Source organism: Leuciscus leuciscus (assembly GCF_965113295.1).
Source record: "Leuciscus leuciscus genome assembly, chromosome: 14".
NCBI classification, from domain to species: Eukaryota; Metazoa; Chordata; class Actinopteri; order Cypriniformes; family Leuciscidae; genus Leuciscus; species Leuciscus leuciscus.
The window spans coordinates 27,996,432-28,020,333 of record NC_138738.1 but is presented as its reverse complement, the minus strand read 5'-3'; the positions used below and the strand labels follow the sequence as shown (position 1 = coordinate 28,020,333).

At 36.1% G+C, this 23,902-nt stretch overlaps 3 protein-coding genes across 4 annotated transcripts in view; 2 read left to right on the top strand and 1 right to left on the bottom strand.

Moving 5' to 3' along the window:
* The first annotated feature begins 1,149 nt into the window (after positions 1-1,149).
* On the top strand, positions 1,150-10,353 carry gjc4a.1 (gap junction protein gamma 4a.1). The gene is made up of 3 exons (XM_082136964.1): positions 1,150-1,291; positions 3,827-5,018; positions 9,542-10,353. Exons 2-3 carry the CDS (start codon positions 3,857-3,859, stop codon positions 9,553-9,555), a joined length of 1,176 nt encoding a protein of 391 aa, XP_081993090.1. The 5' UTR covers positions 1,150-1,291; positions 3,827-3,856; the 3' UTR covers positions 9,556-10,353.
* Positions 10,354-12,204: 1,851 nt separating this feature from the next.
* Positions 12,205-13,733, bottom strand: inha (inhibin subunit alpha; the record flags this gene model as incomplete). The annotated part of the gene is made up of 2 exons (XM_082189500.1): positions 12,205-12,938; positions 13,436-13,733. The coding sequence occupies 2 exons, from the start codon at positions 13,731-13,733 to the stop codon at positions 12,205-12,207; spliced, it is 1,032 nt and encodes a 343-aa protein (XP_082045626.1).
* A 5,834-nt stretch (positions 13,734-19,567) lies between these two features.
* The window catches only part of spega (striated muscle enriched protein kinase a), a 100,958-nt gene continuing 96,623 nt past the window's right edge, over positions 19,568-23,902 (top strand). For both annotated transcript variants that reach the window (XM_082136645.1, XM_082136644.1), the window contains exons 1-2: positions 19,568-19,726; positions 20,475-20,966. In XM_082136645.1, coding sequence (XP_081992771.1) covers positions 20,609-20,966 — 358 coding nt within the window. In that variant the 5' untranslated portion in view covers positions 19,568-19,726; positions 20,475-20,608. The remainder of the gene's footprint in view (positions 19,727-20,474; positions 20,967-23,902) is intronic.

Below are 23,902 nucleotides of genomic sequence, written 5' to 3'. Positions count from 1 at the left end.
ATGTCCTATCAATGGCAGAGAAATAAGGAAATGAAAATTGATTGTTGCACATAAGTTGGTAAAAATTTGTTTGCTAACTTCACGTTCCTTGGTTAAGTATTGTACATATTTTATAATATAGGTATATAGGCAAGTATTTTATGTTAATGACACATAAATTAGTTATACAGTAATTATTGCACTCCCTTACCCACCTCTTTTCAGTCCTTTATGACAAAAGTTTTTTTTTTTCATTCAGCAGACAAATTTTATGTAGAAACATCTGCACAGAAATAATTGAGTTAGTTCTCTGGTTCATATAAGAACATGCAAACATTTAGTGTAAATCTTGCATAGACATGTCAAGCCCATGTGTTTAATGTTAAGCAATTGTTTGTGATGTACTACATTTGCAGGAAAAGGAATGCCTCTGCATCTTTTGAAATAATGTATTTAGGTGAAATGAAAGGGACAAAAATCGTGAATATTATAGCCTATGTATGCATCTGGCTATTATATTTTGGTATTGCTTTTATTGGATGCCGATATAAGACAAGGTTGTGTGCCCTAAATGAGAATGTCTTGTGAATGTCTCACTGTTGAGAATGTCCAGTGAAATTCTGAAATTTGAATTGAGGTTGCAAACAAGATACAGAATTGCATTGTGAATTTGAATTAAAGGAAGTAGAATTAAACGTATAATTTTAACTAGAAAAAGAATGTTCATCAAAGAGAAACAAAGGCAAATAGTTACATCAGACAGAAATTATGCTACATAATTTATTATGTATTTCATACATTTAATTATTTTTAATAACTTTATTTTATAGTGACAACACTATTACATTTGTTTAAATTGTATAGGCTATAGCAAGTTAATAAATTCCCCTTCCTCTCATTTCAATTCAACTTCCATGTGGCCAATTCAGTTAATTTTCCTCAAAAAGTGATTTTTATTTTATTTTAAATACTACATTTTGGCCAAATCCTTACGAATTGTATGTTTATTATAATTAATATTTTACAGTGGAGACTGAAGGGTGTTTTGTCGGGAAACAAAGGAGCTCAGGTTTCAGATTTAAAGGCCTAATTAAGTGTGGGTGTAGTCAGAGGAGGTGAAAACTGCTTTGGATGGATGTTCACGTGATGTGGGTTACAATAAAAACAGTGTTTGGGTTAACGTGAAAAAAAAGTGGGTGGAAGTTAATTGAGAGGCAAGTGAGTGACACGCTGTGTCGGGTTTTGATCAAACGCACAAGCATTGTCCAACAGCTCAGGACAGGATAGCCTACTAATCACTTGATAGACGAAGGTATGTGAATGTTTTTGTTGTTTCTTACCTTGTTTAAAGTTTAATGGAGCTGCGCATATGACTTTTGTGCGTTTAGAATTCATTTCATTCATACAAAGTTGCCGCGTTTAAAACTTAAAAGAAAGTTTGACCATATCAGGTTTTTTTTATTTATTATTATTATAATCATTGGCACATGAAACAGCGAATTTAATGACTAGGTGTTTATTATATTAATCATAACATTCTTGTAGTTTAGACATGAACAATGTTCTGAATGCATGGTAAATTCCAACAAACGATACATTTATAGTTGCAGTATTACCAAGTAACTTAGTTTTGCATTGTTTTTATCAATTAGCTATATATTGTTTGCGTTTTTTAAACATCTGGTCTGTATAATATTGATTATGCGTAATGTTATAATTTTAGCCTCCTTTAGAAATTAAGTCACCATGGGCAATAGGCTATTACTTGTCACTTTTTAATACATTTTGCAAGTGTTTTCCAATACCCTTTCACATGTGTTAGAGTAGTGTCAGTACTCTAAAGGTTTTATTAATTCACTCATTTTACTTCAAGTTAGAATAGTCACACATCTATCAATGATCATACCTCAGCTGAGATTAAAGTCTTTATATTTTCGGGGGTGTTATGATAGTCTTTTCTGAAAAGTCTGCCATGAGTGATAGTCCGTTATGAGAGTGCTGCAGCAATGTAGCTGCTGTTTTTTTAATGGCCTATCTGTGCCACAAGTCTACAGAAAAACTGAATCATCATAGATCATTGTATTATGCTAACACACCTCTAAATCAGCGACACTCTGTGACTTCACTGGTTAAATAGTGAATTTAAAATGGGAATTGTCTGAGTACATAACTTTTCACAACACACTATTCTAGCTATCTCTTGACCACAAAACCCCAGTCTTGGTTCTTTATGTCAGATAGTGACCTGCCATGACTTGTCCTTTGCTTTGAAGCTCCAATAGGGTGAGGTCGCTGATGTTGGCAGGCAAGAGAAGCTATTCAGTCCATTTACATTTACATTTACAGGACATGACAAACATGGATTTAATGGTTTTCCCATGTTTGAAATACTGTCTTATTATTATTATGTCATTTTCATTTCATTTCTTTGGCAATATTTCATATTCAGTTAATATCATTATGTAAAATCTTAACCTGTGGCTCACTTGTAATGCAGTGAAATGCATGTAATGTTTATGTACATCAAGCTGCGTGTTATTAAAATCTGGTGAGAAACCTTAGGTTCACAACAAGTTATTCAGTCTGTTCCTGTTATAATAATAATAGTTAAATTAAGTTAAATAGAGTCTAATATTTTTACCTGTATATTTTTAAGAAAATATTTTTCTTATCTTCTCCTGTTTGTATGTGACAGATAGATCAAAAACACTTTTAGCCATTAATAGCTTTTTATGAGTTAGCCTTGATTTAAAAAAAAAAAAATTTTAGGGCTGTTATTAAAATATTTATTCACAATCAAAATTTCTGGCTAGTGTTATTTGTAATCCTTTTTATGAAAAAAAAAAATGCACGTGTTTTTTAGAAATGACGTTCGTATTAATATATGTGCACTGAATATGTATAAACTTGACACTGGACAGAGGTAGATTTTTTTGCAACAGTGCTCTTGTTTCACTCCGGCAAAGTTCTGTATATTCATAATAATCTATCTTTATCTATAACTCCAAAATGCTTGGGAAATGCAAACATTTTACGTGGTTACACCACCTGACATTTTTTGTCATTCCATTTTCAAAACTTTTCTGAATACAAATAGTGCTTTTATAAGAACTTGATGTGTTTTAAATGATTTTTTTTGTTTTGTTTGTTTTTTAATCGTATTGGGCACTTATACAGTAGTCAAAATTTAAAGTGGATCAAAGGTAATCAAAGTTGTCCTAAGGCAAGAACGGGTTTTGTTCAAAATTCAGGTATAACTTGGATGAAAGGTTTTGATCCACTTCAAATGATGACTGCTGTATTTCCCTTAGGCTAAACATGAACCCATTAAGAGTGTCTGAGTGTGAGTGTGTGTGAACTTGTATAGTTTTCTTTGTGAGGATCAGTTTGTCTTTTAGACCATCCTAGTGAGGACAGAGTAAAGTGATGACCTTTTGGCCTTTAATTTTATTAAGAATAAGTTAAAGTTAGGGTTAGGGATTGCATTATATCAATGAATGTCCTCTCAAAGATAGTCATGTGTGTGTGCATGCATATATGTATTGAACACTGACACCTGCTGGTGCTGTGACTTGTATTTCATCAACAAGTATAACATAATGAAGCACTTCATTATGTCCAATAATGTAATATGTTACAGTGTTAAACAAATGCAATTAATAACATGCATTGGTTATTGCATTAAATCTCAAACATGTTCACCATATTGTGCTGGACTTTTATTTCATGTCATCTGCAAAACATTGTTTCTGATACTTCTGTTAGCCACAACTGAGGCCATTTACTCTTATGGTTGTCCCAATTTAAATGCCTCTATGATTCTACTACCTCCTCCTATCTTCTGCAGATCTGACAGGTCTCCTGTGTTGGTGGCAACATGAGTTGGAGCTTCTTGACGCGCTTGCTTGATGAGATCTCCAACCATTCCACTTTTGTGGGAAAGATCTGGCTCACTCTCCTCATCATCTTCCGAATTGTCCTGACAGTGGTGGGCGGTGAGACCATTTATCATGATGAACAGAGCAAGTTTGTGTGCAACACTTTACAGCCCGGTTGTGATAATGTATGCTATGATGCTTTTGCCCCTCTATCACACGTTCGATTCTGGGTTTTTCAAATTATTATGATCACCACACCATCCATTATGTACCTCGGCTTTGCCATGCACAAAATTGCTCGAATGGCTGATGACGAATACCGACCACATAAACGCAAACAGTCTATGGTTCATCGTGGAGTGAGCCATGACTATGACGAGGCTGACCAGATGGGTGAGGAAGTTCCCATGATCTTGGAGGAGATTGAGCCATCTGAGAAGGATAGTAAAGCGGTATCTACAGCCAAGTCTGCTGCTGAATCCGACATTCCAGCTACGAAGCATGATGGTCGTCGTCGCATCAAGAGAGATGGTCTTATGAAAGTATATGTGTTACAATTAGTCTCTCGTGTTGCCTTTGAGATAGCCTTCCTTTTTGGCCAGTATGTTCTGTATGGTTTTGAAGTGGCACCATCATACATTTGCACTCGGAGCCCTTGCCCACACACAGTGGACTGCTTTGTCTCACGTCCCACTGAAAAGACAATCTTCCTGATCATCATGTATGTTGTCAGTATACTCTGCCTTGTGCTGACTGTGCTGGAAATCCTTCATCTGGGAATTGGTGGCATAAGGGATGGTCTCCGCAGTCGATCGACTCGGAGGTTCCCCGTACATAGGCCATCAACATCCACCATCTGTCATCGCCTTGCCAATGCCCCACCGGGATATCAGGCTGCCCTGAAAAAGGACTCTTCTGGCAAGCTTAAGGCTGAGTTCCTGGGAGACTCAGGACGGGAGTCACTGGGTGATGACAACACTAGTCGTGATCTAGACCGTCTACGGAGACACCTGAAAATGGCACAGCAACATCTGGACAAGGCATACCACTCTGAGGAAGTAGGGCCTTCACATAACAGCGGTCCAGACTCTAACAGCATTGCAGTTGAGCAAAACCGACTAAACCAAGCACAGGAGGGCTATGTCAGCGCTGAGGAGAAAGGTTTGTTTTGGGCTAGACTTCATTCTTCCACATCACTTTTTTTTTTAAAATGAACTCCAACTAACTTGCCAAATGTGGGTAAAAATCAACCATGGTATGCAATGCTTTGAACTAGGGCTGGGCGATATGGCCCAAAAAATAATAATCACGAAAAATTTTTTTATATCATTCGATATCGATAATTATCACGATAAAAGTCAAATCTTTATTTCTTTAAAGTTTAAAGGCAGATTTTTGCTCCTAAGTGAAAGTTGTAGAAACCAGAGTGTTAACTGTGGTTTTAAACTACTCTTTATTGTCAGAACATATCATGACAAACACTTGCCAAACTGGTGAACATTTCACAAATCTGAGGTAGAACATTCAAACATTTGTCATTTTTCCTTAACAAAATAAATATATTTATTGGACAATTTCTTAGTTTTTTTTTTTTTTTTTTTTTTTTTTTTGACTGTTTGAGTTTTATTAAACTTAACCATTGGTCATCCAGTAACATGCATTTAGATCATGACAACCACAGATGAAACCAGGCATAGCCTATAGCACCTCACTATCATGGCAAAATGTAACTTTATGGTTTCTATGGTATTTGTATGAAAAACAGTAGCCTAAATACATTATTAAATACTGTAATTATATTCCATTAGTCCTTCAATACATTGTCTACATTAATAATATAATACAATTCAATATGTAAATCCCACATTTCATGGTGCAGTTAATATTACTAGGCTAACGTTACAGTAAATCCATGGTAAATGATGGGAATTTGTAGACGGAAAAGCCTTCTGACTGTATCGTTGCACACAGTGTTTCTCCTGTTTGTCAGCGCTGTTTCATCTGCCTTTAAACTGGTTTAAATCGGTTTAAATCACTGAGACAGTTGTGTTCCTCGCTGAATTCAAGTGCTTCTCACTGGATTTCGTGACCAAAACCGATCAGAGTAAACGCCTCTGCTCTAGCAGAGCCCGTCTACGGAGAGCCTTGGCACTTCCTATTAGCCCCATTGTATCAATCTTGGTTGCAGTTCCATTAGAATTCCACTGGAGGTGATCACGGGCGAGTGCAGACTGAATGGGAGTCTATGGGGCTAGACCGCTAAATTTGTCTCTTTCACCCGATTGCCGTTGAGAAATCTCAGATTTTATTGTAGGTTTTGCAAGTTCAACATGGGTTATAGGTCGAAAATTTAATGAACGAGTACTTATGTCCTTTCGATTTCTTACAGGTTGAGTTGTTGTTGCCCATAACACACTAGCATTCTGCTAATGAACGCTGATTGGTCAGTGAAGGACTGATTACGACCAGAGATGCCGCTTGATGGCATCGTGGCATCCGAAGCGGGACCAGAAACAAACAAAACAAAAACTCTTCTAGCACGTGTATTTACCTGTGTCAGCTGTGTTGTCGATGCCTCGAGAGAAAAGAAAGTGCAGAGCGCGAAAGCACCAAAGTGACTGAAGGATTGCCGTAAAGCAGTATCTCTGGTCGTACGATGTGTATGACGTCATTGACATTTTAAAAGACTTTTAAAGCAAATAAGTGACTCTAAAAAATCTAACACCCAACAATGTGTAATTTCTTTGCATCTCCTTTCGAATACAACATTCAAATTACTAGACAAAAAATTATATCCTGAGAAAAGTGGAATTTGATGGGTATAGCGCCATAGACCTCCATTCATTCTGCACTCGCCTGCGAGCGACCCCGCATGGACAGAGACGTGTTACTGCAGCCAGTCCAGAAACCGGAAGTAACCAGAGAGTGCCAATTCTCTTCCTATTAGACATTCTCTGGCTCTAGTGAGTTCGCGCTTGCGCTGCCGTTTGGACTTTGAGCTGAGCGGATTAATGGTCCGTGTGGCGCGCAGTTCAAATGAGTTTAGTTCCGCTTTTGGCGCATAAACATTATCGAACATTTTATCGACCTCTTGATATCGTTTTATCGAGAAAAATTATATCGCGATAATTATCGTTATCGTTTTATCGCCCAGCCCTTTGAACTCATTACGGTGCTCACATTTACCGTTGCTCTGTAAAATCTTGCGAGCAAAATCCATTAATTTCAAAAGGATTTATTTTTTTGCGTGAGGGCAAAAAGGTTTCCTACATAGATTTAGCTTATTTTCAATTTAGAATCATGCTGCAAATTTGCTTTACCTATTTTATTTTCTGTGCGAGTTCATGACTACACTATTGACAGTGGGCCTTTTCTTGCCCACAAATGTATGCTGAAATACCGCTAATGTATCTACACCATTCGCTCACCGGAGGAGAAGCGCAGCGTAGCGTTGTATGTAGGACGAGGTATCGCAAAGTGGACGTGCACATTCTATTGTCCGTTTGTGGTCAACAATATTGTTATGTTTAAGGACATTATGATAACACCCAGTTCTGGCATGAAACTCTAGATGGCGCAGGCTTATAGGTCCTTAACTCATTTGGTAGCTTTGCATCGTCATCTACATAGCGCAGCTTATTGGTTGCTGTTGCATCAGCAGCCAAAGAGCTGTTGAGCCAATGTTTTCATTAGCTATGCTGACGTGTAGTTCATTTGATGCAGCATCAGAGCACGCTGTCTTTCTATATCATCTCAACAGCTTTTCACTTATCAATTAGGTTATGTCAATGATACATCAAATGATTTAATTATGATACTTGCTCAGGTGGTTGTTGGGTTTTTATCTCTATCAGCTTGCAATGTACATGTATCCATTACCATTATCATGCCAATCTATCCGAGAGTTGTCGACAGAATTAAGGTAATGTCTGTACTGTATGTTATTTTATGATTGTAGGCTAGTTGCAATTAAATACAATCATAGCTAACCTCAGTCACTGAACATTATACTGAATTACTGAATTAATTGTGAATCTCACCTAAAAATCCGGTAACAACAGCAATCTTCCTCCACGCAGCTGATTTCCGTATTTTGTCTTCAAAGAATCTGTGGTTCGTGGCATATAATTCAGGGTATTTCCTAACTTCTTTGAGTTTTTCATCGTCCCTTTTTTTTTATCGCTATGCTACTCTAGGGATGGGAAATGTCAGTCCTGGAGTAGGCTACCTCTGTCCTGCAGAGTTCAGCTCCAGCCCTAATCAAACACGCCTGAACAAGCTAATCAATGTCTTTAGGATTACTAAGGCTACAGACAGCTGAGTTTTTTTTTTTAAAATCAGGGTTGGAGCTAAACTCTGCAGGACAGCGGCCCTCCAGGACCGACTTTGCCCATACCTGAGCTACTCCGTGCTATTGAAGTCAACTGAAGTGTCTTATGACCTGATACCTCCAGTAGGTGGCAGCACACGACAGTGAATGTTACCACGACAGGCAAAAGTTACATAATGCTTTCGCACTGAGGTTAGTGTAATAAAAAAAGGGCAAAATGAAAGATTATAAAGGGCTACGTTTATTATACTTTTTCCCCCTATTGTATGTTTATACTTTATTCAAGCTGTATGAATGTAAAACTAAATGTATCTTGCAGTACAGAGTGAAGTCAGTAGCCCATGTACATTAATGGTGGTTTGGGACAAATATATAATGTAACTGAATGAAAAAATGTTAGTGGTGCTCCGTGTCGTGGCAGGATTTTGAACAGCCTCCTAAGTCGTAGCGCTGCACTGTGGACACGTGTGGCACTGCCGGCATGCGTGCATTCATAGAAAACAATGTGTTGGAATAAAAAAAAAAAAAATGTCAACCTGTTTTTACTCCCTAGGTGTCTGATTAAATGCCAGATATCCAAGACTTTTACGCATCACTATACAGATGCCATTGCAACGTTTACAGTAAACCCAAAGCTTTAAATGAGAAACATTTGTAGACGTGAAGTTCATGGGAATTTTATCATCATGAAATTATATGCTGGGGTATAATTTTGTCATTATGACATGATATTTTGGGGTATGAATTTCACTCATTATCAGACACCTTGGGAGTGAAGTGTTTCTTTAAATGGATGTCAATAGTGGAGAGGCTTCAATACACTGAATTCAGTTAGCTAACTTTTGTGAGGAAACGGTTGATCACTTTATGAATTTGCACACTGTGGCTAATTTTTAACATGTTTGCCATTAAATATTCACTTTGAAATTTGATATATTTGGAGTTTAAAACTAAATAAATGTTTTATAATAGAAGTTGCAGAATTTTTCAACGGGTTGAATTCACTTTCATTTGTATGGTTTTCACAAACAATGATTGACTGTCATAAAACTGAATGTGATTCAGTAATTCATAAACAGATTTTAAAATAAAAATATTTAAATCTGTGATTTCTGATATTTTTGTTTTGGATAGAAGTTCTGAATGTGCAATAACTTAATTTAGTAGCCAAAAAGGTAATTTCAAACCTTGTACATAAGATATGGATAATTATTTCTAGTCAAATATGGAGTGCATGTCATCAGAAATTGCCATGTTCTAATGTGTCCCCCCTTTCCCCCCCTTGTTACACTCTTTTTTGATAATTGGTGAATATTTAATAAAATGTATATTTAAATTTTTTCTGTTTTTAAAGAGGCTCGTGCTTGAAGCATGTTTTCCTATTCAGCTGGCTCTCCATCAAAAACAAACCAACTCCATGCTGAGATGACATTTTGGAGGGCAGTCGTTGACCGGATTTTGTGTTTTTCCTGTTCTTCTAACTCTTCAACGAATGGACTAACTCAAGAATGAGATGCAAATAATGGAGAGCAGTTATTGACAACATTTTGTGTGTTCTCCTCTAATTGCATATTAGGAAAAGTGTTATTTACAGTATTAAAACATAGCTGCCATATATAATGACAAGAAAAACACCAGTTCATAAAATGCACACTACTGTACCATTATCTTCCAAGCAATATTGCTCCCATGGTTTTTATAACAACAACACAAGAAAAAGAAACATTCCCTGACTGTAATGTTGAAAATATTTTCATGATTGTTAATTATTGTCCATTTTAGCAAATCGGTATAAATTGAAGCCAAAAACGTCCTGTTTTGAACAAAAGTCTTCCTGTTCAGATCATTACAATGAAAGAAAGATATATCCTTGTCTTAAAAAAAAGTAGTTTGGTTATGTTGCTTTTGGTTAAAGTCTGCCTGTGTGTTCTGATATTTTTGTAACATTGTCCAGAATGTAAATGTCTTAAGTTATGAGAGGGTGCTTTTCAAACAGCACTGACATTGTATTTAGAACACATGAATAACATGATTGCAATACATGTGACCAGTGTGCTGACCAGATTTCAAAACTACAAAGACCCTGGAAAATGCTTGAATTGTTTATTAAAAGGTTTCATTCTCTGTATTATTATACAAATAAAAAATTGTGGTGCAAGTATGCAACATGGTGTTATTTTACTTTTGGTACAGTGTCTGTGTTTTACATTGGATTTAATTTTTTAAACTGGACTTCAGATTTTGCAATGACAGATGCACACTATTTGTGGATTTGTTGGTGATCCAAGTAATATTTAAAAGGGATAGTTTAACCCTAAATGAAAATTATATAATTTACTCACCCTCAAGTTGTTACAAACCTGTTTGAATTTCTTTCTTTTGCTGAACATGAAGGATGATTATTTTAAAGAATTTTTTTTTTTTTTTTTCATACTATGGAAAACCCCATTGGAAGTCAACCCCATTGACTTAAATGGGGCCCATCAAGTGTTTGGTTAGCCATGTTCTTCTAAATATATTTTGTGTTCAGCAGAAGAAATACATTTGTTTAATGTTTGGGACAACATGAGCAAATGATAACAGGATTTTCATTTTTGTGTAACTCCCTTTAACTGAAACTTTTAGACCTTTTATTTAGTTTTGCAATACTAAATGAATAGTATTTTGACAAAATGTTTGAAATTATGTGCACAAATGAGATGAAGGCTCTTTTTTTACTGTTTGGTCAATTCTGTTTTCCTTAATTTGTAAGTCACTTTGCACTTCTGCTAAATTAATATCAGAGGCTTAGAAATACCCGTTATTCTGTATTTATTTATCTGCATTTTGCATTTTGGCTGCCAGGTTGAGATTATAGCCATAAAATCCAAATCAGTGACGCATGACACTGTTTAATGCTTCTATAAAATGAATGTGTCCTTAGTTTCTTAACTTCACCAGTTATCATTTTTTATCATAATCAAAATGTTACAATTGTATGCAAAAAATCTGGCCTGGTAGGTCAAAGGTCTTACTCTATTGAATTATTGTAGAGCCATTCTTTTTCACTGTGCCCTTGAGCAAACCTAAAATGCTTTATGGGACTATCCAAGTAGTTTGTAGCTTGTTTTAAAGCATCTGATATAACCCATTGTGCTATAATGCAGCGTTTCTCACCCTGGTCCTGGAGAACCCCCAACACACCACGTTTTAGTTGCACATTTGACTTGAAGCAGTGCTGCGCAGACCCATCGGTGTATGACATCAAAGTACCGCGAGAATGATTGGAGAGCAGACGGCTCTGTATGATTTCGAACTGGATAAATATTCTGAATGTTCCGATCCAATCTAAATGCTGCCTGAATCATAATCATACACTGTTTTCTATTTTGTTCTTAAGGTAAAAATGAATAAAAAGAACTACATAATAATGACACGTCTCTTTCAAACATTTATTCTTTATTGACATATATAAGGTGCATTTTTTTAATTAGTGTACAAGGTTAAGATTATTTACCCTGCAAATGGCGGTTTAATTCAAGTAGGCCTATAGGTTTCTGCAGGACAGTAATAGAAGTTACCAGATCAGGGGGCGAGGCCATAAACATAGGGGCGTTTTCACCACGTTACCTGATTTGCCCACGTCACAGTGAGGGGTGGGGTGGGGTCGGGTGAAGGGGATAATTTTCATTGAATGATTTATAAACACCCACCAGTTAGTGAAAACATTCACAAATTTAGAAACGCCCACTTTTGTTCTGCAGAGACCCCATGCTCGTTTAATTTAGTACAAGCTGTCTTATTTGCATAAAGAAATGAAAAAAAGTTATCGAGCAATATTTTTGCTAATTTTTGTATCAACAGTTGTCATGTTAATGAAGGTTAAAGTTGATCAAGTTAAAGTTACAAGTAGAGGTTATCTATCTACAGTATTTTCTTAATCCACAAAGCATTTAAAATAGCTGACTTGTGTTTGAAAAAAAAAAAAAACATTCTCACCCCTTACAGATAATCTTAAAGCTAAACAACTCTAGAGTGTTAGATGCAGTTGCACTCTTCTGGTATGATGTTAGGTAGGGTCTCGTACTTGAATGAGTATCCCCCGTCTGAGGTGGTGGTGAAACGAAGGGACTTCATGCTCTCTGGAACAGGGGCGCAGCACTGGTTGATCCCGAGTAGGGTGGTAGTGCGCTCAGTGCTGGAACAGTTGCCATGGCAGTAGTAAAATGTGAAAGCTTTAGGATGAACAATCCAGTTGTTCCAGCCAAGGTCCTCGAAGGAGATTTCGATCTGTTTTTTTCTGCAATCTGCGTCCTCAGAAGCAGGTCTCCTGAGATTTTCGATAGCAGCCGGTGACCAAGGGATTTTGGGCGCCCTGCGGGAGCGGTCAGGGCCGCTTGAGCGTGTGTGGAGGTGCAGAAAGGGTGTTTTATCTTCTGAATCATAGCAATTGCAGGATGGGCAACGGACCTGCAGCATGAAAGGGCCTTCAGCCATGGCAATGTGGAGATGGGGAGCTAACTTATAGGTGGTCCAGCCATCAGGGCAGCGTTTGATTGGACTGTCAGATGCTTGGAGCAGCTCCTGGTAATGAGTGAGAATGAAAAGGGGTGCTGAGATGTTGTTAGAAGCGATGGTCTCTCCAGCATAGAACCAGAAGTGGGCAGATGTGATGACAGAATCCTGGCTGTCCATAGAGGGCTGAAAGTAATAAGTAAAGTGACGGGATGCAGCATCTGAGGAGTGATCAGGCATATCCTTGCATGTAGACTCTGAAAGTTAATAAGAAAGGTTCGAATGTGTATCAAATGAAACAATGTCAACATGGCAAGATAACCCTGTTGCTTTAAAATGTGATTAAATAATTTAGGCGGATCAATGTGTCCACGATTCAATTTTATTTTAAAATCTTTTATACTATTTTTAACAAGCATTTAGATTGTATGACTCTAAAAATGTAATGTGGTGTAGGCTAACTATCAAGTAAAAAGTTTTTAAAAATTCTTCCACATAGTGAGCACCTCTTAACCATAAAAAAAAAAAAGTCCTATATTTCATTAGGTTTCGCTCTTGTATTAACCTTGCATTGTCTTTAAAAGAGTACACATTTCTGTGTTGCTTCACACCACAAGATGATTTGACTGACAGAGTATTTAAAATATTTATATTTTAAATATTTATGATATGATTATAATAATATTTATAATATGTAGTTATGTTATTCAAGTTGAAGCTGCAATATTTCTCTAAGAAAGCTATTGGAGCTTACCTGAGCTTGGGAACAGAATAACCTGTGAAGACTCCTGATGGTGTCTTCTTCCTACTCTTGTCTCCCTAGTCATTCGTGAAGCTACATGCTGAGCAACTCTGTTCACTGCTTGCCTTGTTGGTAGCTGCAGCACTGGCAGAGGAGGCTCATCCATCTCCAAACCTTCTAGGATCCGTCTTTTCAGCCAGCCAAGCACCATGTCACGCGGCAATTCATCTCCTTGACAGGCCTGGACCAGTGGAGGTGAAAACAAAGCCCACAGCATCAGGGCACAAGCACAGCTGGTCCAGGTCAACATCCTCAAAACTCAACAGAGGATAAAGCAGACTAAATATGACAATAAAAAAAATAAAAAACTATTTCAGGTAAAAGAGAGAGAGAGAGCTGGAATCAAGTTCAGCTAGGTTTAGTGTCTCCTCTCTTACACTAAGAAGTCTATGTTGTAGAAGAAGTCTGTAATATCTTCTTTTTTTTTTTTTTTTTACTTTAGCAAATGGCAACTATTTGTTTGGGTTCATGCTATCACTGTCTGGACAGGATAAAACAGCTTTTGAGATTACAATTCTTGGATACGGTCTATTTCCCTGTTCCCTTGCCCTTGGAGGAAATTGACACAGTATAACATAAGATCTTTTTTTTTTTCATTATTTTCTTTTTTCTACAAAAGTGGATCATGCTTTTATTCTTCCTGCTTGAAATGTTCAACCCATGTTTCTGATCTTAAATACAGAAGCCTACAATATTTAGTATGTGAATGAGATGTTATTGAATTGTGCCTTATAAGTCAGAAGTGTCCAATCCTGCTCTTGGAGGGACACCTTAATGTAGAGTTTAGCCCCAACACACTTGATTGGATGGAAGGAAAGTGTCATTGTTTAGTCAATGTCATGCTATTCTAAACCTTTATGTCTTCATTTCTTTTGTGGACTTGTGGACAAAATAATATATCTGAAGAATGTTGGTAACCAAACCATTTTGGTGACCACTGAAAAAAGTTTACAACATTGTAAAAAGTGATATATATTTTAAGGTGACTTGACTTGAGAACATGAGTTCCTACCAATTTTTTGGGACTATATATTATTTTGTGGCTGTATAGTGGCTCTATATTAGCTCAATTTATGTTATATTTTTGAGAATTCTATTGTTGCCTGTCATTTTTTTGGGCAAAAACATATTTACTCTATGTTCTTTGTAAGATTTTCTCTGAGAGTTTGGATACTATGACACCTGCTTTCCCATGAGTGCTTGAAAAGTACAGACAAGATATTACATTATCAAATGCTTGTGGCTTGACCTTGCTGTGCAAATATCTCTGTGTCTGGTGTTTGCCAGTTTTTGGCAGAACTGTTTTGCAATAGAAAAGATCAGTTCAGCCACTTATAATAAAAAAAAAAAGATCTTGGAAATTCTTATGTTTGAACTTTTGTAAGTTATGTTAACAGAAGCAAATATATAATTATGTTGGTAACACTATTCAATAAGGTTTAGTATAGTGTAAATTAGTTAACTACATTATTTAGCATGAACTAATAATGAACTGCACTTCAACAGCATTTATTAATCTTTGTTATGTTAATTTCAACATCTACTAATACATTATTAAAATCAAAAGTTACATGAACAGCCAAAGAACAATTGTATAAAGTTAACAAAGATTAACAAATACAGTAACAAATGTATTGCTCATGGTTAGTTCATGTTAGTTAACCCATTTGTGGCCAAATTTTTCTAAATGGTTTCATGCATATAATCGTGTTAATAGTGTCCTATGTAAACATGTTCTGCATTTATTTTCCCCAGGTTTTTTTTCTTTTTTTTCTTCTTGAAAATCCTATTTGAATGTTCGGCAACTATAGATGCCGGTGGGCAAATATGTTGTATGCACCCCCTCATTGTCAAATATGAATAGGAGGAGAACATTTGGCATCTATCTCAAAATAACTGCTTTCAACAGATCAATCTTTATTCATAAACACATTTATTATGTATAAAAGTCGAAGAACATTTGATGCGAACCCAAAAAAGCTGTATCTAGCTAATAATCTCTTGAATATGAAAACATAACAAACAACAAATCCATTTGTCTTAACCCTTGTGCGCTGTTCGGGGTCTTTTTGACCCACATTTCTAACTTTCATTCATGGGGATAACATGGATAATTTGACATGGTTTAGTGTACGTTTTTTGCCCATTTTTTGGAAAATGCAGTTTTAAAAGTAACAAATGATCAGTTTAACCAGTAGATGGCTGCAGAGCTCCACTATTTACTATTTGCTATTTTACTAACTGAAAGACATCTTTTCACAAGTTTTTCCAGTTGTATTCATATCTACATATTATTAAATCACAATTATAACAATAAAAGTTACTTTTTGTCAAAGTTTAGGCAGTTTTTATACTGAAAAAAAATCAGTTTTCAATCAGAAACAACACAGAACACACATAGACATAATTTGATCATTTGTCATCATGATCAGCTTTGATTCTATTCTAATGTAACATTATTGAAAACGGCTAAACTTTGACAAAAATAAACTTTTATTGTTATAATTGTGATTTCATAATATGTAGATATGAATCTAACTGGAAAAACTTGTGAAAATATGTCTTTTAGTTTTAAACTTTTAGTACTTTTAGAGCTCTGCAGCCATCTACTCGTTAAAGTGTTTTTTTTTTATATATATTTTTTTTTAACTTTTTAAACTGCATTTTCCAAAATATGGGCAAAAAATCTTACACTAAACCATGTCAAATTATCCATGTTATCCCCATGAATAAATTATAAATGGATTATAAAATCCCCTTTTATAAGGTGAATTTTACATAAAAAAAAAAAAAAAAATTGTGGGTGTTTTTTTAATTATTTATATACTTTTTGTGGAGAAAAATGTCCAAATGTGGAGTAAAAACATTAATACACTGAGTAAAATTACATTTGTTTTAAAAATACAAATAATTATTATTTTGTTACAAGATTACATTTTGTTGCCTGGGGTCTCTGATATACTGTATGTACTTACAAGGCATTTGCCCACCGGCAACTAGAGTTGCCATTTGGACTTTTGACTAAGTATACAAAAAACTATAGATTTCTTGTAAGATTTGTTTTGTTTGGATGATTCTAGAGACCTTCATGATTATATATATATATGTGTGTGTGTGTGTGTGTGTGTGTGTGTGTGTGTGTGTGTGTGTGTGTGTGTGTGTGTGTGTGTGTGTGTGTGTGTGTGTGTGTGTGTGTGTGTGTGTGTGTGTGTCAACAAAAAATACTTAGGGGAGACCGGGGACAGTTGCAACACTTTTTGCATTTCTCTCAATTACTCAGAGACTATTTGGACTAGACCAACCAAATTTGTATATATTAAACTTGCATCTGTCTGCTAATTACCCATACCATTTAAAGATGATTATATATGACATATCGTTCACAGTATTTATTTGAATGGAAGAAGTCAGATGTTGCAACTGACCCCGACCCAGGGGACAGTTGCAACACAACCCAGGGACGGTTGCAACATGTTAAAAATACCTTAAATTTCATTAATTAACTTAAGCTTTTTGTCTCAATGAGCAAAGAATTCTGAAAATATTAACTGTTTTAGGCCTACTATAATATTATAGTATTATTTCAATAATATTATTGTAGCCTATTATTTATTTGTTTAGTCATATTTATCAAATAACAGTTATTGAGTTTTGTTTGTTCATGTGTAGAACATAGGCCTACATAGATTCAGTGTGCAGGTGTTACAGATGCTATTCAATCTCTCCATATTTCAGTGTCAGACAGGAAGAATTTAACAATTTGCAATGCAACAAACTTTTATTAAACATGCAATTTATAACATGTTGCAACCGTCCCCAACCCTATCAGCCATGACAGAACATCATATGCCTGCTAGACACACTGACTTTGACACATGCTAACCATGTCACTTAGAAGTCAACAAAACAATAATTCAAACGAAGTAAGTTTTCAGTCACAGTATGACAAAAATATATCTCATGAAAAAATTTACTTTCATACCTCCAAAACAAATTTTGTTCAATAAATGCAGCAGCAGATGTTGAATATGTCTACTGTCTTCTTGGTGGGTGGAGGGTCTAACTGTGCATGTGCAGTATGAGTGTCATCACTCTAGCTTGTTTCTGATTGGAGAAAAATGACATGTTGCAACCATCCCCTGTTGCAACTGTCCCCGGTCTCCCCTATTAGGTTTTGTTTGGATGATTCTAGAGACCTTCATGATTATATATATATATATGTGTGTGTGTGTGTGTGTGTGTGTGTGTGTGTGTGTGTGGCCTGGTAAACCCTACATTATGGGGACAAAATGTCCCCACAAGGATGGCAATATCCGAAATCCTTGTTCGTGTGGGGAAATTTTTTGGTCCCCATGAGGAAAACGGCTTATAAATTGTACCAAGTGATGTTTTTTTGAAAATGTGAAATTGCAGAAAGTTTTCTGTGATGGGTAGGTTTAGGGGTAGGGTTAGTGTAAGGGAATAGAATATAAAGTTTGTACAGTATAAAAATCATTAAGTCTATGGAAAGTCCCCATAAAACATGAAAACACTATGTGTGTGTGTGTGTGTGTGTGTGTGTGTGTGTGTGTGTGTGTGTGTGTGTGTGTGTGTGTGTGTGTGTGTGCGTGTGCGTGTGCGTGTGTGTGTGTGTGTGTGTGTGTGTGTGTGTGTGTGTGTCAACAAAAAATACTTATTAGTAACATGAAAATGACCTTTCTTTTGATTTTTGAAAATGATTTTTCTTCGCCATGTTTCCTGGAAGTACGGGTAGGAAGTTGACAGCCTCATGTGACAGGAAGGAAGTGAATACCTTTTTTTTTCTTGAAATCCTTTATTTGGTTGTTTGCTTGCATGTCATTTAGACATAAAACATGGATAACATCTAGAAAAATACTTACAAAAGGAAAATGACAACTGTACACTGCTTAAATATTAACTAATGTTAACAAATGAAACCTTGTTTTATCTCATTATATAAAGTGTTACCATGCTGTCTTTGAACTAAAATTAGCTGAGCCCCCATTTTAAAAGTAGAGTCTTTTTCATGGCAAACACTTTGACTCCTTAGTTTTGTTAGTCACATTTAGGTTTAGACCAGTGTACCTAATGGGTGGTGTGGCTTATGCATGGATTGCTTTTGCTTCTTATAGTCAACATAATGGAATATGCATGACCATGGAAATATGTCTAAGCTTTCTGTACTGTGCCGGCAGGTGGGGAAAACCTACTAAGATTGCAGTTTGCTAATTAATACAATTTGCTTTTCCAGATTTGCTGTCTGTAAAATGTAGGAAATATCATATAGTAGCCTATAATTATATAGATATTAGTAGTAGTATTATTAATTCAATAGAAAACTTAAAACAATTAAACTGGTCATTTTCTTCAGTATAAGCACATCTGCATACTTTTCTCTGTTTCAACACAATAAAAGGCCCATGTTCCGTTATATTATTCCAAACTCTCCGGTAATCATATCATGTGGCTCATACTGTCTTTAACAAATGAATCAGTCAACATTCATTCAATGTCTTGTCTTCACACACACAAAACAATGGTGGTGGATGGTAACAAAGTGTCTGGTAAGTTTCAGGGGAGTGGAGGAGGAATGTCACATGTGTGTCACAGAGTGTGGTCACATTTATACTTGTCTGTACTTAAGAGCAAGGGGTCATGTTTTGTCTAGTTAGCTTAGACAGTTAGTCCCTGCTGGTAGATGCCATAACTACATTATTATGTGTGCAAAGTCATCTTTCTCAGTTGATTACCACTGAAAACTAATCATGTATTCTGCAAAAATAACATTTATGTAATGTAACAAAGCTCATACCTGTATTGAACGCTCAATTTTCATAGTAAAAGCATTACAAGAGGCTTTGGGATGAACTAAAAAGTTCTGCCTACCGTTGCTCCAGCTGTCACTTGAAAGCTGGTCATACTCGCCTGTCACCTCTACAGGGAGTCAGTGAAGTATAAAGGGCATGGGAGAAAAGATAGGGGGAGAAGAGAGAATGGAACGTGTTAGATCTTTAAATGACTTGAGCTCTAACATGCGCTACCCCGCCATCTAGTCAGCAAGGGGCCATGTGACTTGCTGGTAGATTGCTGGGAGAGAGGGTCACAATCCAAAAGAGGGAAGGAACACTCAATTACCCTCTCTTGTGTAAACAGACACTGGCACTGGACTAATACGACATGATCCTGAGAAGGCTTAAAGATTAAGCTGCAGTTTATGGAGATATACAGAGGCAATGTGTTGAGGTAAACTGTTACATGTAAAATATTGAAAATAATAATAATAATAATAATAATTTGTATAAAGAAGTATGAGGTAAGGCAAAATTTTCCTTGTGATTTACTATTCCACATTGTAATTTATTTATTTATTTATTTAAAAAAAAAAAAAAACAGTCTTTCTACTTTAAAATTTCATGGTAAATTCAATGTTACTTGCTCTTTGTAATTGATTGTGAAATTTACTAGCAATTTCTGAGTGAATATTTTACACCATTTTTTTCGGTGCACATTATGTACATGACATCTATTTTATTTAATTTTGAAAAAAAAAAAATCAGATTGCTAATTATTACTATATTAAATAAATAGTAATAAATTCTAGACATATTTTGATGTTCTGTACACATATTCATTTTGTGTTTATTTATACAAGGTTCTGTTTATTATGGAAGCTTGTTTCCGCCACAGAATAAAAATATAAAAAAGGTAATTGCAATTTTTTTATCTCACAAATCTGACTTTTTTGTGAGTTTACATCTCGCAATTATGACTTTTTTTTTTCTCAGAATTGCGTAAATTAAACTCGCAATTGAGTTATAAAATCAGAATTGTGAGAAATAAACTTGCAATTCTAAGATTAAAAGTCACAATTATCTTTTAAATTGTTTTATGGTGTGGTGGAAACAAGCTTTCATAGCTTTAGATATTCTGCAAAAGATAAATATTTTTTCTTTCTTTTTTTTAATTGCTAAATTTTGAATTATTTTTGCAGATTACAGATTTCATCATGACAGCCTCTGAAAAATTGGAGAACATAATATCTAAAGTCAATGGCCACAAAAGGAGTTATCTCACTACAACAGGGTTAAAAACGTATTAACAGTATTGCTCAAGATAATAATCACAATGAGAAAAACTGAATTGCTGAAGACAAACTCTAGTTCCATGATTTCCTCGAACCATGAAACACTCCCGGATCAGTACCCCGTCGAAGCTCCACCTGTATTCCTCCGAAAGCTGAAGTGGGCTGCTGTTGCAGGAGGTTGTGATGTCCGCCTGAGGGTGTCTGTAGGAGGCAACCCGAGACCGACACTGCATTGGTACCATAATGATGACCCTCTGATAAATGATCATGAGGATTATGATGGCTTGTGGATCCGAGATTGTAAACAAGCTGATGGAGGCCTCTACACCTGTGTGGCTGTTAATAACCTGGGTGAAGCTAAAACCAGCGCTGTTCTTGCTGTGCTGGACCTTGGAGAAGGTAAGATGTTTGCTGCAAGTATGTCCCTGAGAGTAAAAGCAGCACCTCCCAGAAACAACAAAGATTGATAATTGAGTTTCGGGTTGAAGAGTCCTGAATTAGTGGAACTATAGTGGAACAATGTAAGCTTTCCCAATGCATAAAGTTTGTTTGAAGCCAGCTTGACTGATTGGCTATATGATCTGAATTAATATGATGGGAGAGAGTTGTTTTGTCCTGACTCTCTTGGTATGATGCATGGCATAGACTGACGTTATTTCCTTCAGTGGTAATAAAGTCCTTAGACCTACTCTACTAGAAAGAAAGAAAGAAAACGTGCAAAAATTGTACAACAGTCACTGGGGCGGTGAATGTGATTCCACCAAGTACAACGCACAACCTGATTTCACCAAGTGCAACATTTTTCTGGATCAACATCTTTGTTGATCCTGAAACAACATTCTAATCAACCAATCGGATTTGAGGGACAAGTTTACAGTTTATGTCAAGTTTGGGCTTACAACCAGGGTTTGGTGCTTCTACATTACACTCTAAACAAAAATGGTGCTAAATAGCACTAAAAGTGGTTCATTGGCTTGTAATCATAGGGGAACCACTTTAAGTGCCATATAGCACCTACCTTTGTCAAATGGTGCTATGTAGAACCATAAGAGGTGCCATATAGCACCTTAACCACCCCAAAGAACCGCTAAAGAACCGCTGAAGAACCAAACTGGGCTTAACAGGTTCTTTAAATGGTAGTGGTGCTATATAGCACCTTAACCACCGCAAAGAACCCCTGAAGAACCGCTGAAGAACCATTTTTTTTTAGTGTGTAGTGTTATTCATCATTTCCCTCTGATTTTAGGGATAAGTTATGGGTAGGGTTATAGGAGTAGGGATAGTGTTAGGACAAAATTTTCAGACAGGAATGTTGTTCCAGGATCAACAAAACACATTGATCCTGGAACATCCTGGAACATTGATCCTGGTCTTACTTGGAAAAATCACGGTGAGCCACTGGGACAGTACCCTTATAGGGGACCTGTTATGCACCTTTTTATAAGATGCAACAGACCAAACTCTCAGGTGTCCTTTAGAATGTGTCTGTGAATTTCGGCTCAAAATACCTCATAGATAATTTATTATACCATGTTGTAAATGCCTATTTTTGAGTAGAAGGAAAAACATGCTCTTTTCGTGCATGTATCTTTAATTGCAAATGAGCTGTTGCTCCCCTCCCCGCTTTCCAGAAGAGTGAGGAGCCTTTACAGCTCTTGCCTCAGAATACTTACGTGTGTGGTAGATTTTTCCCTAAACCTAACTACATACCTGGGTCTCGTCTACAATCGACGTCCCCGAACGTCTACAGTCGACGTTTAGTCTATCTGGGTCTCGTCTACAATCGACGTCCCCGTTCAATAATATTTAGAGAATAATATATACTCTAGCGCGTCTACCGTCGACGTCGGCCGAGTCACCTAACTAACTTGTTTTCTGAAAGGGGAAACATACATCATTCAAAAACATACTGTAAACAAAATGCAAGAAAAACAAATGTTAGTTATGATTAATTAAAAAATCCATCACAGGTGACATTGTAGTTCTTCATCATTATAAAAGGTTATTATCTGCATGTGTTTTAAAGCCATATCTGTCTAAACTTCTTATATATGGTTTTCTGAGTGCACACACCCGAAGCACGTGCACAGAAAGCTGGATGTCAGACGGTGCGTCCCATGAGTATTAATCTAATTTCTCTTTCACGTCAATGCACAAAACTGTCAAATACATGCAATGTTATGTCAGAAACACACAGAGTTCACATAAACACAGTCGGTTATGTCTGTGAACATAAACAGCAGGGGAAGAAATCAAATGTGTATATTAGATCTGTGTGGCAGCAGCAGCGTAATATACAGTAAAAAGTGAAAAAGTGAAAGTATATTATGTGAAATATACAGAACCTACTGCTTAATTTACTGTTATTAGTTATGCTAATTGGGCAGAGTCCGTCAGCAGTAGTGGGTGGTGTCTAAGCATTTGTGAAGTCGCCTATACATTTGTGAAGTTGTGAAGGCTTGTACTGAGAGACTGCTTATTATAAATCGGGATTAAAACAAGAGTGGGTGGATTTTTACCATTATAGGGTGGTTGTGATGAACACACTCCCGACACACATGTATGTCCAAACACCATGTAAAAGTGAATTTTACATAATAGGCCTCCTTTAAAGGGACAACTTTCTACCTTATCTACCCCTAAAAGGTGCACAATAGTGCCTTAGAGTAATATGTTCCCTTAAAGTACTGTTATAATTTTTTTTGGGTTAAATAAGTTACAAAAATGTCCCATTAAGCATACTACCCCAATGACAAACTGTTGTATCTCTACACTCTTAAAATTAAAGGTTTATTGGTTTTACAAAAAAATCTTCAACCTCCATGGAACCTTTCCAAACCACAAAAGGTTCTTTATAGTGGGAACTATATATTATTAACTTTATATTATTAAAATCAGCAAGAAAAAAAAAAAAGAAAAAAAGATTGTTATAACATCTTTTCACTTAAAGGTTATTTTGGGAACCCGAAATTCAAGGTTATTCTATGGCATTTCTGGTAAAATCCTATTTTAGAAACTTTCTCTTGTAAGAGTGTAATAGTAAATTGCCATTTGTTTTCTAAGAGTGTAAATATGATTATCCATAGACCTTAAAGTAGATTTTTATTATTTTTATTATAGAGGTACACTGTGTAAACGTCAATGCTTCCAAACCAATTCAAGTCCCAGTTCTGTGAGTTATTGCTGTTCTCTATCTAAAATACACAAGAGCCACACCAACTACAACACAATAAATGGCTATGACAGCAGGGTCATCAGCTGTCAAAACACTCAGCGTCTCTTACTCTTTCTCTTTTAGGGACTGTGTGTATCTCGTCCTGTTCTCTTCTCTCCAC

Coding starts and splice junctions, on each gene's coding strand:
- gjc4a.1 (XM_082136964.1), top strand. CDS start 3,857: ATGAGTTGGAGCTTCTTGACGCGCTTGCTTGATGAGATCTCCAACCAT.